General features: G+C 40.2%; 1 protein-coding gene across 2 annotated transcripts; it reads right to left on the reverse strand.

The window, feature by feature from the left end:
* Window positions 1-8,985: 8,985 nt before the first annotated feature.
* On the reverse strand, window positions 8,986-15,944 carry LOC137133514 (immunoglobulin superfamily member 3-like). 2 transcript variants are annotated; one of them, XM_067517193.1, is made up of 10 exons: window positions 15,515-15,943; window positions 14,028-14,402; window positions 13,483-13,896; window positions 12,879-13,283; window positions 12,390-12,755; window positions 11,674-12,042; window positions 11,172-11,564; window positions 10,651-11,064; window positions 9,682-10,068; window positions 8,986-9,570 (listed from the first exon to the last, which is right to left on the reverse strand). In XM_067517193.1, the coding sequence occupies exons 1-10, from the start codon at window positions 15,582-15,584 to the stop codon at window positions 9,371-9,373; spliced, it is 3,393 nt and encodes a 1,130-aa protein (XP_067373294.1). In that variant the 5' UTR covers window positions 15,585-15,943; the 3' UTR covers window positions 8,986-9,370. The 2 variants fall into 2 exon arrangements, with proteins under 2 accessions (XP_067373294.1, XP_067373295.1); XM_067517194.1 differs by lacking the exon at window positions 10,651-11,064 and having other exon boundaries at window positions 15,515-15,944.
* Window positions 15,945-16,442: the final 498 nt, after the last annotated feature.

Genomic DNA, 16,442 nt, shown 5'->3' on the forward strand with positions numbered 1-16,442 from the left:
TGTTACGGTGGGACTGTTTGAATCCAGTCTCGCTTCCCGGGGACTTTACATTTCCACGCTTCTTGGTCCATGTTCTTTAAATGAATGAATGAAATCAAAACAGCTTATTACCACATCAAAGGGCAACCACCCTCTTGCCATTTGTGTAAACCGAGCCGCCAATTTTGATGATACAGAACATTAAAATGTTAATGTATAAAGTTCCCTCTAGCTTCGTCAGGGTCATCTTTTTGAGTATGCTCAGTAAATGCAACAGCTATTAGCCTTATGGGGGAGGAACTGGTTATGAATAATACTTATCGTATTCAGAGAGGTGGAAAGAACGTGTTTATTTAACATAGCAGGGCATGGAGGAGTAAAAACCAAACAAACCAAATCTCTCTTAACAAAATGAACAACTGAATTTGGTCATTGGAGTTTGCTCATCCGTGGATGTGTTTATCTGAGTGATACGTCATTCACTGTACAGGTTTAGTCATGTGTTCTCTGCAGCTCTGATATCAGACAGTCTCCAGCACAGCATGAGGCTCAGCTCTGGGATAAAAAAGCTGCTTACCAACAGAAATACCAATTACTGCACACTGCCTCATGACGCCTAATGGGCCTGCTGTGGCAGAGAGATGCTAAGGATGAAAGACTTGTAAGTTCTCTTCCGGTAAAACCTGTATTTTAGCTCTTCCAGCTGGTTTTAAGACCACTATCAGAGCAGTTTGAATGGCCTAATTCTGACATAAAGCTTTAACACTGTATAGCATTTCTTGTTCAGCTCCATTACAGTGCTAAACATACTTTATAGGCTTCACTGAAAAAACAGCATCAGTTGATAAGTGACCATAAACAAGGATCTCTTTTGCTTGTACAATTTTGCACAGGAAAAAGAGGCTACAGTAGGTGTAACAAATACCTTTCATGTTGACTGTGTTGGCAGCAGATTTGCTTATCTCTGCTGTAAACAGGTTATTAAATGCTACGAAAACATTTGTACTATAGTGACAGCACCACTGTTCCCTTGCAACTTGGAAATACCTGAATAGCTTGTAATAAATGTATCCCTATGTAGAATAATTGTTTAGGACGTGTTTCCTAGGTAATCCACTTCTCCAAGGACTAAAACACAAAGGAGAAAACTGCCGTCTAAATTCTCTCCATGGAGGAAACTGTCAAGCATGCACTCTTGGCCACACCCCAATCAGTGATGTTTTCAATCAGCTGAGAAATAAATCACATGCTTTAACAACCTTGATTGCAGTGTAACTAGAGGTGGAAGGTTTTCTGCCCTACATTTGAGTCAGTTTGGATTTTCCTTTTGAGTAAAACGAAGAGAGAAAAGAATAACTTACAAGAGTGTTCACACTACAGGGCCACCTCATCAGCACTGCATTAACACAATACAGGTCCAATGCAGCAATAGATATATTGTGCATATTGTAGCTGCTGGGTGATTTTCTAATTTACAGTTTCAAACCCTAAATGAGATTTTAAAAAATACACCTTCTGTGATGTACTGTATGTAATTAGGCAGAGACTGACAGGTGATGAATAAAAGAAAATGTCTCATAAAAGTATCATGAGACCTCTCATTACCTCCTTCATGACTTTGAGTCTGGTTGTTCTCTGGTCTAGAAAAAACTGATATACCTACATGTGGACGTAGACCAGACCGTCTCTCTGCCCTAAAGGCCCACTGTGTCATGCTGTAACAATGATAATGGGTGACAGGTCTGCCTGCCTTGGATCACATCTGCCGGCTGCTCAGTAAGAGAGAGAGTGTTGTAAGTGTGTGTGTGTGTGTGTGAGAGAGACACTCAAAAGTCTTGAAAGGCTCACGTTTCATACTTATCGGATTTGACCAGTGGGCCACATTAAAACAAATGCAAGTGTCACAGTTAATGCAGTAATAATGATTCTATGTTAGATATACTAGAGATTAATGTCAGTCATAATTGGTTCATTAACATTATAAAAACATTTCTTTTCTGTTAATATTCACAGTTACCATGGTAGCCACACATGGTAGCCACTTAGTTTTAGATGAAGTTATTATGTACACATGTATTGATATATATGAAGAACTAACTTCAGTGATTACAGCAATTTAACAGTATTTTTTTAACCTGAGGTTAAGAAATGTAAAATAAATGACAGTGCCTTACATTGAAAATGTGCCAGCCACTTGGTCGAACTGTACCGTGGCTGTCAGCAAATTAGCAACATGAATTAGTGCCACAACAGTTGGAGGAGCTCCTCACATGCAGAGAAAGGCTGATGGGAACTGATGGGCGCAGCACAGCGTTGCTGGTGACTGGAATAAAAAAAAAAAGGGGGGGGGGCATTTCCACCACTGCTAATGAAGACATCGGCTCACCAGCATACAGTAGATATCTTAGTCACAGGCGAGGCAGCTGTCAAAACTGGCATTATTGCGTGAATAAACTGCTTAGACAGCACAGCAGAATTGTCACACGTGTGCATGCCGGTGTAGAGAACAAAAACATTTGTGCCTGTGAACACACAATTATCTCCCTCCAGGAGGGATGGCAGGGTCCTGATGGCATTGCACAGCTACTCAAATGTACAGAAGTAACCTAAATAAAACAGCAAATACTATCAGATTGGCTGTGTTTGTTTGATGATCTGTCTGATTTGAGCTGTACTTCCTCTTAGTCTTTCCTGTGGCATTTGGATACACAAGCAAATACTGTAATCCACCGAAGCTGGAACAGTATAAAAGTTTTGGTTTGTTCTCAGTTCAGGTTGCTCCTATTGTGCTAATGGTGTTACTATGAAGGCTACAGCATTGCAAAAAGAACATATGTAAATCTACAATAAATAACAATAAATTGACTTAAAAAGGAAAGGCCACAGGACACTAACTGTCTTAAACCAGATTTTTCTTGCAGCCTAAAAACCCCCAGGACTAAAACCCTCTTAGTCAGTTCTGTCTTAGTCTTATCCATTGCTCACACAGTCTGTACAAACACTGCAATGGGAATAAAGTCAAACTGACCATGACATTTTTCCCCTCCCTACCTTCCAGGAAAACATTTTGAATGTGAGAAGCTGCTGTGCATTGCCAGCAGCTGATTTATTGGCTGATTAGAAGCTTGCCGGGTTTGGAGTTTGCTGATAGCTTCCGAGCTATGTTGTCCTGCTCCGAGTCAATGTTTTGGAAGGAGCTGACATTTTCCTCTGCTCTCATCCCTCGGCTAAGAGGCCTCTTCTCTGGCGGAGCTCTGTCAGAATCAAAATCAGATAACGTCAAACTGTACACAGACAGTGTTGAACCAGCTTAACTGTTGTTTTTCCATTTTCTCCCCCCAGGAGAAACGCCAGTGAGAAATCAGTTTGATAATTTAAAACGCCTGCTGTAGCCAACAGGCCAGTGCCATGGGGTTAGCCCATGACCTGTACAGACTAAGTGCACTAAGTTAGTTATCACACACTAGTACCACCAATTCTATTAGTTTTACCATCTAGCCCAGAATATAGTTGTTGTTGTTTAGTTGTGTGGACAAAAAGGTACAAGATAACCCCATTAATTCATCCTCTAAAAATCATTGTCACTGTGATACTACCTACCAACTACCAACAGGTCACAGGTTCAGAATATCAAACAGGATGTGGGAGGTCTGAAAAATCTTTGTAGCAAGGGGGAATTAGGCTGTACCATCCTGAGATGAAATAGAGGGGAGTTTTATGATTTTATGGGGAAATAGTCTTAAAGTAGTCACATAACATTTAATGTTAAATTAGACTAACATACATAAGATATTTATTTATTTTTTATAGAAAAGAACTAATAGATTGTGTTAATTGTTTGTATTAATGAGAAGTGGTTTGTCCTTGTAGGGGGCTATGGGTATATATAAGGGCTGGATTGGTTCTTTAAGAGTTTCTTTTTTCTCTTTTTCTGCAGTTCAGGATAGACCGGCTGCTAGCTGCCCTGTAGCAATGAGCCTACCTTAATTTTTCTTTTCTTATTTTGTTTGACCAGTTTTAATTGCTTATGTTGTTTTTGTTTTATGTTTGTGTATCCCACACTGAGTGAAGTATACTCCTGTCTCCCTGCGTGTATCCTACACCACTCGGCCAAACCTTCACAGTCAGACTTAGTCTCCCTGACAGCACATTATCTGCAAGCCAAGTGCATGCATGGAAATTCACACTGCATTAGTTATATACAGCATTTCATCAGTTATTCACATTGTTGTGATATTTTGTTATTTAACTGCTCACTTTAACAATTTAAAATATAATTGAGAAAATATATAACACCCACAACTGTATATATTGTTATAATTTAGTTTGTCTTGCAAACATGATTTCAATGAGCTTTATTCACACAGTAAGAGTAGTATTTACAACTTAAACTGTATGCAAACTATTTTCAAGTCAATTTTTATTTTAGGGCTATATCTTTATAGGAAGTTGGCTGATATGACTCATACAGTCCTAGTCTATTCACTGCCAGTAAACATGCCATAAAACACTGCATAGATGCAGCAGACATTAAAAAAGTATTAGTGTAGTGCAAAAGCTATTCCAACATAACTAAAAGCATTTGATGTAGAACATTTTAAACACTATTCCTGTTACTATAGAAAAATGTGCAAAAATACTTTCTCAAGTAAAGTATTTTCTCAACATAAACATGGGTTCATCTTGTGGTTGAATCTAATATGACAGTGACAATGATAAGATGCTGTTGTAACAATCACACAGAAAGGCAGATGCCTGATAATAAAAAACCTGAGTCCTATAAAAAAAAAAACAGACAGTGCACTTGTTATCAGTTTTACCAGCTCTAGAAATTATGCTGCATTTAATACCAAGACAAAAAAAAAATCTATATCTTGTTTGTCAGTAGGACAGAAATGTTTATGATGCTGTTAAATGTAGTCATGTGTGAGGAATAAGGGAGAAGGAATGACAAAGGTGACATCTGCTCAGTCAAGAGTCACTTAAGAGTCATTGGTTGATGGGCCTAGATGTACATTAAATAAAGAAATGTAGATTGATTTAATTTTGAAACATGGATCCACGCATCTATGGTGCTTTTATTCTGAAATCTGAACTTGACATCACCCTTAGTTTTTTGTTTTTCATCATCTCTCTGGTGAGAAACTGCAAATGTAATTAAATTTAGCAGCGACAGCATATGCCCATGTAGGTCAACAGGCACCCAAACATGACAAATGCACACATATTGTCAACATTATCACAACAGGAGGCACACATAACAAAGCAGCTTTAAAGTGTTCATCCGTTCACTCCCAGTACATGTGAGTACCGCTGTAAAAGAAGAAATGGGAGCTCTGAGTTTGCTGAGAGCTCCCATGACAGGGAGCAGAACAGGCTATTACTTCATATTGCACCATTTAAGCTGTTTTTATTTTGGACTCTTCAGCTCCTTCTACCAGCCGGCGCCGTCTCTGGGGATAACAATCAGGCCTCAACAAAAAAAAGTCAGAGACAGCTCCTAACAGCTTAGAGAGTTGTGTATCTATATATTTGTGTGTTGGGGTGGGATTGCATAAATGAGGTAATTCTCTCTCTGTGTTTGCGTGAAGAGACTGTGGCTGTCACGCACACTTTTGCTTTGACATTTCTCAGAAGCTTGTATTCTAGGTGACTATTTGCAGTTTGAGGTGTCACTATCGTACCCTCACATCCTGTGAGACTTCAAGCTGACTTCTAGCCTCTCTGCTCATGGGTCTCTTTTCAACTTTGTAAGCATGTTGTCTCTACTCCCTCATATGAACAAACACTTGCTCACCGAGCTCCGAGGACCAAGGGACCTAATTTCAACAAGTGAATGCTGATGGAAAAGTCTAAAGTTTTAAAGTTTCTCAGAAAGGGTTTAGGGATGACAAGCTCTGAAGCACTCTGACTCACCCTTGTCTATGTTCACCTGTTGACTGGGTAACAATGACTCTCTCTAGTGCTGACAGATGATAAGACTGGTACGGAGAGACAGAGAAGAGTGGGGGGGAGAGAGAGAGAACGAATGAGAGAGTAAAACCATGTAGCTTTTGGTTTGGGTGATGTACAGACGGGAGTTCTGTCAGGCCTGTGCCCTTTCTTTGTGAGAAAAGGGAATATCAAAGGCAAGATTGGGCCACTAGGGAGCAGAGAGGAGCTGCGGCTATAAGCAAAGAGATTCAGTGAGCTGAGGTGAGAGGAGGCAAAGAGTGCTTCAGAGAAGACTTTCAGATTTCAGGAGAGGTGTTACGTAATTCATGCAGATGGTAGTTTAGAGTGTCTCTCTCCCCTCGTGTCATCCCTACCTCTGCCAGGACACATTATCCTCTTGTTCAAGAGGGTGTTTTAGGGCTAACTTTGATCGCTGGTGCTGTTTGCTGTCTGATTTTTTGATGTGGTTTATGTGTGCATGTGTGTGTGTGTGTGTGTGTGTGTGTGACTGCAAAGAAAACTACTTATAGAGCAACATTATATGGTTTTGTTTCACATACGAGTAATAAGGCAGGAAGGAGAGTAAACCACAGTAGACCTTTCTCACAATAGACATATTCACGTCACATAAAACACAAAATTGCCAGTATATATATTTATACTGTATATTCACAGTTATGACAATGATGTTTTGGCAAAGATATTCCCCATCCTACTTTATGCTTACCAAAAGAGGAAAAGTTAGTGGCTCACAAAAGTTCATGCCTGTGCATAATGTGCCAATAGAAACAGATTTTGTCCTGCTGGTGGCACTAGATTAAAAGTCAGAGGTTCACCAAAGCACATGTGCAATTATTAATGATGACACTGTGCCGATTAGGGTGTGTCAGGAAAACAGACAATCCCTGGGTCATGGCAATGTGTCACTGTAATAACCCAACAACTAATGTATGAATGGTTAAATGAAGTTCCTTTTGCTTTCAGATAAGTTCTCTCGTTTTCATTTTCTGTAAATATAGGGCTGTTGCATTAACCACACAGTTATACTGTTGTGATTGCACAACAATCAGTGTTGTATAACCATTGCAATATTTGGATATGCATTTACAGCAATATTCATTATTCTGTAGAAGCTGTAGTCCAAGATGTTACAGAACTATATTACACAGTTTTCATAGATCCAATCCATTCATGGCACATGAAGGACAGTGCATCAGGTTGTTGCCAAATCAGACCTGGACTGAGATCACAGCATTAGAGATAACCAGCTTAATGCATCTGGTTCCATGCTGACAAACCGGACGCCCAAATTTCTCCTAACTCATGTGAGTTTGGAAAATGAAAGATTATAGATGTAATCTAATAAATCCCACATTTCACAGTGCAGCATTCAGCAACATCACTGGCAAACAAAAGGTAACAATCAAACTGTTTAATTTGTTAATGTTCAGACTTGAAGAATTAAACCAGAGGGCATAACAACACAATTCCAGTCCTGCTGTTGTTGTACACATTGGCTGGTCCCAACTAAATCTATTCTGTGTTGCATAGATACAAGCATTGATTCACCTCCCAAATTCAGCGTTTCTTTGTTTACTCTGACGGGCATTGCCATGGAAACACAAAGCGGTGGAATTACAGTAAAGTTAAGAAAAAGGCTGTAAGAGAGAGTTAGTCCAGCAGACTGTGAAGAGCTGGTATAATTCAAGACCACAAAAAAAATAGCACATTATCATCTCTCTAGGGCCAAGAGAACAACAGCATGCGTTAAAGTTCTTCAGTGTACTTTTAGTCTCTTGCAGCTTTCAAGAAACTATTGTTTTACCTTAAGTTGTACATAACAGGCTCCCTTATTGGACAAGTGCCTTTCTATGTATGGGTGTATTCTGGTGTCTAGGCCCGTTTCCTCACAAGTGAAAGAAAGAAATGGATTCTATTCTTGCCTCTTACACAGATGGAGTGTTAAACATTGATAGGGCTGATGCAGGGAGAAGTAGAGGGATGAAGGAGGGAGTGAGAGACAGACTCTAGTTTCTTCTTTTGTTTTGATTCGATTACAGTCCACCATCCAATTTTGTTGAGTAGGAACATCTGCAACTGTGTTATGGCAGAGATTCAAAAAAGTACAATGCTGCCTGTGACAATTTTGACATTGTTTTGTTTTCATTGCACTGTGGAATGTCTACAACTGAAATAAGTAGACATCTGGTATCCTATCAGCTGATGGTCTGTCTATGCTGTACAACAATCTCAACTTCTTGCGTGTTTAGATGAATTTTACCTTCAGTCTGGCCTTCAATAAGAGGGACATGCTCAGATGAAGTGAGGTCATTGACTTGATGAATTGAGGACATTCCTCTGGCCTTAAATGCTCTGGCTGTGCAAACATTGTCCTAAGGGTACCATGTATAGAAAGCGCTACAACACTGTTCAGCACTTATAGATGTGAGCACTGTGAAAGACAAACTGTTAATGTCATTGTTATTGTTTCATTTCAAATCCAATGTGCTAGAAGCCAAAGCAATAAAATAAAAGTCTGTACATGGACAAACATGTGTTCAGTGAGCACATCATTCTTGAAGAAAACTAAGATTATCAATGAAAGTGCACATTTGATATCCTATGAAAATAAAATCTGGTATTTATCAAAGCCAATGTGCAGTTACACACGTGCAGTGCAATGAGAGCAAAATTATTTGTTTGTGTTTGCGCTGAACTGATTTCTACCTCCACTCATATATTTAACCTTTTAAGCAGTCCACACAGTCATCCTGAGCGTGTCCTTCCTGATTCATCCCTCTCTTACATACACCGAAAATTTTCTAATCTTTCAAATCCTCATTCTGTGCTTAGCTGCTCTTGTAGACATGCTGAGCGTTGACTCCGACTACTAAGCCACCAGATATGTTGCTACCTGAACAACCACATCAGTAACAGTGTGCTGCTTCCTAGGTGTAAAGCCACAATGCTGATGTGCACCCTAGCTCAACTGTCCACTGCAAGACAGACATAAGAATCTGGTGATTCTGTAAATTTTCAGCTGTAAAATTGAAAAGCCAATATTTAGTGAAATTCATAAAGGCAAATTTATTCCCAGCTGCACAGATAGTAAAACATTAAAAAAAAAATTTTATAGAACTTTATCAACATCAAACTTTGAATAAAAAAGTATAAAAAATATGTACACTGCATCTTTTTAAATAATAACAAAATAAAGCACATATTTCAAGGACATATAAAACTTTCTTTTTTCTCTGTCCTCCTCTATCCTCCATCGTTTTGCCTTTATTAGACAGTCTCAAGTGAAGAGCAGATAGAAGTCATTGGAGGAGAGAAGGTTCAACAAAAGGTTCCCAGGTGGATCTGCTTGAACCCGGGACGCCGCCTCAACACAGCGTGCAATGCAACCACTTGGTCACCGGTGCAGTCCCTCTTTTGCACAATTGATGTATAAGGTTTAATCATCTGCACCTGGTTGGGTGCTAAGAGGTAGTTGCTCTGCCCACAGAGATTGGCCTGACTTTTTCCCTTCTGAGCCCCTGCTCTGGCATATCTTCAGCACCAGCACAAATATAACCAACAATAAGCAGAGGATAAAAGCTGCAAAAATCCCAATCCAGGTACCTGAGTTGCACTGGGTTTCAGAGGATCGCGTTCCTACACAGACAGCAAAGAAACACATTACTAAGTCCACATAAACAAAATTTCACTGACTTTTAACTGCTGATATTTGTAGGAGTATGTTAAACTATATGACACTGCACTTACCATCTGTTTGGACATTAACAGTCAAATTTTGTGACTTTTCAACTGCAATCTTTCTCCACCCATGAGACAAAGATGGGAGCCACTCTTCTACCTCGCAGAAATAAATGCCACTATTTTCAGAGTCTGGCTTCAAGAGTGTAAGTTGGAATTGGTTTGGTAGAGGGTGCTCAAATCTTAGCTGGTAATCCTTCCCAAACCTGTCTTGCAGGGTGGAGTTCCGGTAAGATGTGAATATAGGGCGATGTTTAGTTTCTTTTGTTTTCTGCCAAAACCATGTGACCTGAAACTCAGATTCATTGCTTGATTGTTCATTGATGGGACAGGGTATCGAGAAGTCCCTGCTTACATTCAACTCCAACTCATCCATTCCAATGGACAGTTTTATTTCTGTGAAATAGCAGACAAGTAAAAAGAAATTTTTTTTAACCTATACTTTCAACAGGACAATCAAGATTTTAAATGTAATTCCTATGTACACTTAGAGATTAAAGGGAACAGAGACAAATAGGAAAACTGGAGCTATACAAAGGGCAGTAGAAGAAAACAACTACACAATATCAAACTAAAAGAAACGGTAAAGAGGAACAAGTAGGACAGATACACGTAGCAAAGTAGAAGCAGCATAATAACTCATTAAACCACAACACCACCAGGGTGCAACATACAGTAATAGCACCAATAGAGAAGTGGTTAATTTGCTAATACACAATACAGCTGTGGTTGTGCAACACAGTCTAGCAAAATGCAACAACAATAGGCAACACCAAAGGATATTAGTAATACCAGTAAAGTCTCATGTTTGAGCAGTTAGTGTGGAGCTACAGTGAGCTTCTTGCTGATATGAGAGAGGTAGACTTTTTTACTTTTAACCCTTGGTAAGAAAGTAAAGAACTTGGTATCCCCAAATCTCCCATTCTTTCAAACAAACAGCCACATTTATAAAGCAGTGTGTAAAAGAAGTGATCCTACCTGGAACATGTACAATGAGTTCAACTGGGCCATTGTTGTCTAAGGCCTTTTGTTGCCAGTGACCTTTATGATCCTGCTGGTATTGCTCCACCTGGCATTGGTAGGTCCCACTGTCTTCCTCATGGATGCTTTGAATTCTTAAGTAGAAGCTGCCGTGAGTAGGTCTGGACAGACGAAGTCGCCCCTGCAGACCTCGAAGTGCCTGGTTTGGGTACCTCAGCAGGCCTGTATGATCAAGCTCTACTAGGGAAACATCCTTGATGGAGTTATTGTGTCCAGTGTAGAGCCAAGAAAATTTGTAGAAAGAAGCAGGATTGGATATGTTGGAGAGGATTCTACACTCCAGCGTTACATCATCCCCCTCCATGGCAAAAAACTGCGGCTGGTATTTCTTATCTAAACGGAGGTCAGTGGCTAGAGAAACAGAGCAAATCAATGGTTAATTTGTTTAATGGTATTGTATAAAATATGTTTCATGGTTCATTAAATGTGTGGGGGTGTGGGAAGAAGAGTAAACTTACCAGGTTCAATAACTGTTACCACTGTTGTTTTGGTCACTGGTGAGAGCTTGTACCAGTCGCCACGAGGATCCTGTTGCCACTCTGCCACTTCACATATATATGAGCCATTGTCTGAGATTTCAGCTTGTCGAACAGCCAGCTCAAAAGTAGGGCCCTTAGTTCGCCTTGTGCTGATTCGCTGAATGAGCCCCACCTCTACCTGGGGCCCAAACGTCACCTGTGCGTCCTTGTCCAGGCTTAGAAGGAGCCTACTTTCTGCCTGTTGCTTGATCAGCCATCTGACAGCATAGCGGGAAGACGCTGAGGGTTCTGAGGTAACTGAGCATTTTATGTCAATGTTTTTGCTGATAGTTGTTGTCACACTGGGGGGAGACGTCAGAACGAGTTTGCTAACTAGAGAGGAAAGACATGTTATTTCACACATGATGAGAATAGATCCAAATAAAAGGCACATTTTAGCTTTCATTCAAAACGGCTTAAAGATTGCATAAAATCTCAGTACCTGGGTTCTCGACCATCACAGCCAGTCGGTTGGATGGGGGCAGCTTCTTGTTTACATTCTGTAGGAAGAGAGATGCAGCACACTGGTAGCTGCCTGCCTCTCTGAGGCTTGCACCGTTGATGAGCAGATAGTGAATAACCTGATTCTTTTGGTTCTCTACTTTTAACTGGTAGCGGTGCTGATCTCCAGACCAGCTAATGGAGCCATCAGAGTACAGTGTCAGGATACTATCTAGGGTTGAGTCACGCTGAAGGCTCCAAGTCAGTGTTAAGGGCACGCGGGGTCCTTTGACTCGGCACATTAATTCCACATTTTCTCCAACGGTAACTTTGTTGTTGCGACTTATGAGAAAAACTTTCACCAGTGAATCTGTGAAACAAATCCACAACAATGAGCAATAACAAAAAAGTAAAGAGAAGTTGACACAATATTGTATGCTGCCTCTCAATATCATTTTCTTTATTAAATTGACAAAAGGATAGCATGCCCATAATCATCCAGATATATTTTTAAAAAATCTTTCATCAATCTTTCATTTTATATATATATATATATATATATATATATATATATATATATATATATATAGACGAAACGGTGGTACACTGACTTATAATAAGGCAAATGGCTTTCTTACAACAGCGGGCCTGGATCCAGGATGCACTAAAAGGTTTGTTTTGAAAAATATGTACCACATAAATGAAGACATATCTTACCTATAGGAGTCACTGTCACAGTTGCAGATTGTGATTGGCTGTTGGTCTTGCTATTTGTTTGCCATTCAGACACAGCACACTGGTAGACACCTGAATCAGAGGTTGTGACCTCATCAAGCTCCAGGGTGAAGGTGTCAGGTGCTGGACGGATCGCCCTTACTTTACGATTCTTAAACTCCCCGTCTCTCTCCATAACACCCTCCTGACTTAAACTGATGGTGCTGATAAACTGGGTTGTTGATGATGATTTGTGTTGCCAGGTGACAGAGAGCTGTCCTTTGACTCCTCTCACTTTACAGGTGAGATTCAGCCTGTCACCTTCATTAACACTCAGACTGCTTTGCATTTCAACTGAAATCCCACTTTCTGCAATGAGACAAGGCAACAAACAAAAGACATGACTGTGTTATAAAGGAGAAAGGAAATTAAACCTGAGTGAATGGGTGTGTATGTGTGTTTTTCTCCGTATGAGCTGATTTGCTGACGGACCTTTCACAGAGATGGTGATCAGCTGGGTGTTGGAGTTCTGTGCTGCTCCTTGAGTAAAGGCACCATCTTGGCCTCTGTTCTGAGGCCATGCCCTACACATATATTCTCCCTGGTCCTCAGTTCTGACAGGCTGCAATATGAGACGGTAAGTTTTGTCCGCAATCCGCGCCGCCCTGATCTCTCCGTCCCTCTCTCGGCCACTGTACTCAGGCCCCACAGACAGAACACCTGTTGGACCAATTTGGGCCAGCTCAACACCTTCCCGGAGCCAGGCCACAGAGAAAAACCTTTCCTGCAGTTTCTCTGTGTCTATGTTGCATGATAGTGATAGCTCCTGCCCATCATGCAGAACTGTTGGCTGTGCTGAAATTCTCACCACCAGAGCTGACGTGTCTGGCACAACCTCTAGTCAAGGCGAAAAAAGTAAAGCAAGACAAACACCGCAGACAGACACACATCCTGTTAATGGACCACAATGACTGCAAACAGGAAGAGCAAAGATGCAAGCTGTCGACATATATCCAGATGTGCTATTTATGAAGATGCGCTAGATATGCATATCAAGATGTGCTATTATGACATCAATTAAATATTTGCTTCTAACCTCTTGCTTTGACATTCACGGCCATTTCCTCTTCATTCTGTGCGATACAATACCAGGAGCGGTCAGGATCTTGGATCCACTCTTGAGCCTGGCAGTGGATTTTACCATGGTCTGACAGCTGCAGATTAGCCATCTTGAGCCTGTATGTGGCCTCCCCAATTTTATCTAACCTTATAAGTCCAGCATGATAACGCTCCTCAAACCCCTGGCCCGGAATCAGTGTGAAATCTCTGTCTAGAGAAATGATAGGCTGTGCTTCTTTCTGGCCGTCCTTATGTAGATACCAGGCAAAAGACAGATGGGTGTGCTGGATGGTGTTGCTGGAGGCTTGGCATGTTAGAGTGAGAGCGTCACCTTCATTATAGTTCAGTGGTGAGGAGTCAGGTGATGAAACACTAAGGGAATTGTCGATTACTAAGACACAGCATCAGAAAAAGAGACAAAAACATGTAGGTCACATATTTTTGACAACTTACAACACAAAGACCGTTGGAACAGTTCGAAAGTAGGTTCTAAGTCTGTAAATTATAATGGAGACTGATTACCTTTAACTGTTGTAATAGCACTGTAGGTTCCACTAAAAGAACTTTCTGAGTTGATTACGGTACACTCATAATCCCCTTCATCATCCTTCTGTAAAGTGTGTATCTCAAAGAAAACTGAGTTTGGAGACACACGTTTCACGGTGATCTCATTCGTCTTCACACGTTGTGAATACACAGCATAGCCAAACTGTTCGTCGCTGGTGCTCAGGATGTTGATATCAAAATCTGGCTTTGCAGGCTTCTTAATACGGAATTCAAATTCTTTTTGTGTGCTCTCGCTGGGGAACCCACTCACATTGCAGGAGATGGAGAGCAGAGACCCCACTACTCGATACAGAGGTCCAGCCTGTGCTTCAGTGTGCACTCTTGCTTCTCCTATGTGGAATACAGGAAAAACACAGATGCTGTAGTCAGACGTATACAGCAAATTTAAGTGTCGTCAGGCCGGTGATAAAACCAGAAGGCTTTACAGCACCACATAGCTCCTTAGTCTCTCAATACAAAATGAATCTATGCGTCAAAGGAAAAAGTACAAAGTGAAGATTGTTTGTTTATGTAGTTTAAATTCATTTGTTACTGCAGATAATCTACATTTCTTCATAAAAAAATACAGTCCAACATGAAAATTTTTTTTTATTAGTCTTAAGCAGGGAATGCAAGGAGTTGAAATGGATAAAAAAAAAAAAAAAATGAATAAACCATAAACAGAAAAATGAGAGCGTATGACTGTGGACTGTTTACTCCACTTATATGTAATATTGCATCCCTAAACCAGACAGGCTCGACCTATGAAAGCCAATTTTTATGTAAAAAAAAATTAAATAAAATTGTCAAATATTTAAGAAAAAAGTCACCTATCCTCTGTTCCAGTTTAGATTCATTCTGATCATTGCGAACATGTTCTGTGCTCTGATATCAGGGTGAGGGTGATGCTGTCAAAGTTTGACTTTTTATCTCATAATTTAATAATAATATCTCCAAATTTTGATGATAAATCAAACTTTTACACCTAGTTAGTGCTCAGATAGGTCTTATTTTACAGCTTATAGCGTCAAGCATATATTCGTTACAAGTTTCCATGAGAACATGCGCCTGCAACTACTGGAAAAGTCAGCTAAAGGGCACACAACTAATCACTGCAGCCTTTTTAGTTTCATGAAGAAAATTTGCAACTAATTTGGTTTACACAACTCAAATGGTATTTGAGCAAAGACAGGGACTCGCAGTGAATCCTTAATCACTGTATGAATCACCTGTTAATAAATGTCATTGACTTAAAAAATAAAACTTGTCAAAAGTGAGAAATTATATTCTAATAAATACTTTCACAGTGTACCTTTCGCCAAGGTTCTTTAAATTGTGTCTTTCGCTCTCTATTCTTTTTAAACAAGATCGCGTCTTTTCCAAATTAAGTGGCTCATACTTGGCCATATTCACACCCATCCCGATCACTCACAGTTTAGTTAAAAAGTAAGACCTGTACTTACCGCAGTGCATAAGGAGACCCAGACAGAAAAGCAGCCCGGCCCTGCGCAACGAGTCCCAGGGACGCTTCATGATAACTCTGCTTCAGGAGTAAGACGGTGTGCACACTTAACAGTTGTGACCAAGCCTTTTTAGTCTGTACGTGTGTTTCCTGAAGGTGCACGAAGAGGAAGTCTCATAGATTTCCTGCCCGCACTTGCTGGTTGCTGTATTTGTACATCTATTATTATAGCCCGTTTCAAACATGTAAGTGTACATGTCTGACACGAAATCGGCACCACGGAAACGCGGAGCATTGGCACACGGAGGTGTTACTTTTACCTGTGTCATACCTGAGATAGTGATGTAAGGCTCTATGTTGTCCCTGTATCAATCGAAAGTTTCTGCCCTTTAGAACAACGCTAAACATTTCCCTCCTTTGTTGTTTGATCTAAAGTATGAGCAACTTCCGGGTTTTTTTTTTTTTTTTTTTTTTTTTTTTTTTAGAACTGGATTCATTTAGAGATTTCGGCTACTTGACTACTGGTGTCAATGCTTCATAATCAGATCACACACCAATGACCATTTGGACACGAAGGGTCGTTTCTAGGAAATAAATTGTGCCCGCATTTGACATATTTCGCCCAACACTGTACCAGGAAGCAGGTTAACTTTTGGTTTGTAACGCTTGAAACTGTTACTGATCGATGAGACAACAGTGCCACTTAGTGGAGATGCGGAGAAGTGAACTTATGGCAACACTGGCAGCCAGGATGTTTACATTCTTCATGATAGAACATGTGCATACAATAGATGTAAGTATGTTTATTAAAACAAAATGTATATAGTTATGGTTACAATGTAGCATATAAGATAAAAAAAATGCAATACCTAAGAAGTGGTGATGTAGCATTATAGTTATAGTGAGATAGTGAGATATATTCTTATATT

This window comes from Channa argus, chromosome 9 (assembly GCF_033026475.1).
Source record: "Channa argus isolate prfri chromosome 9, Channa argus male v1.0, whole genome shotgun sequence".
Classification (NCBI taxonomy): Eukaryota; Metazoa; Chordata; class Actinopteri; order Anabantiformes; family Channidae; genus Channa; species Channa argus.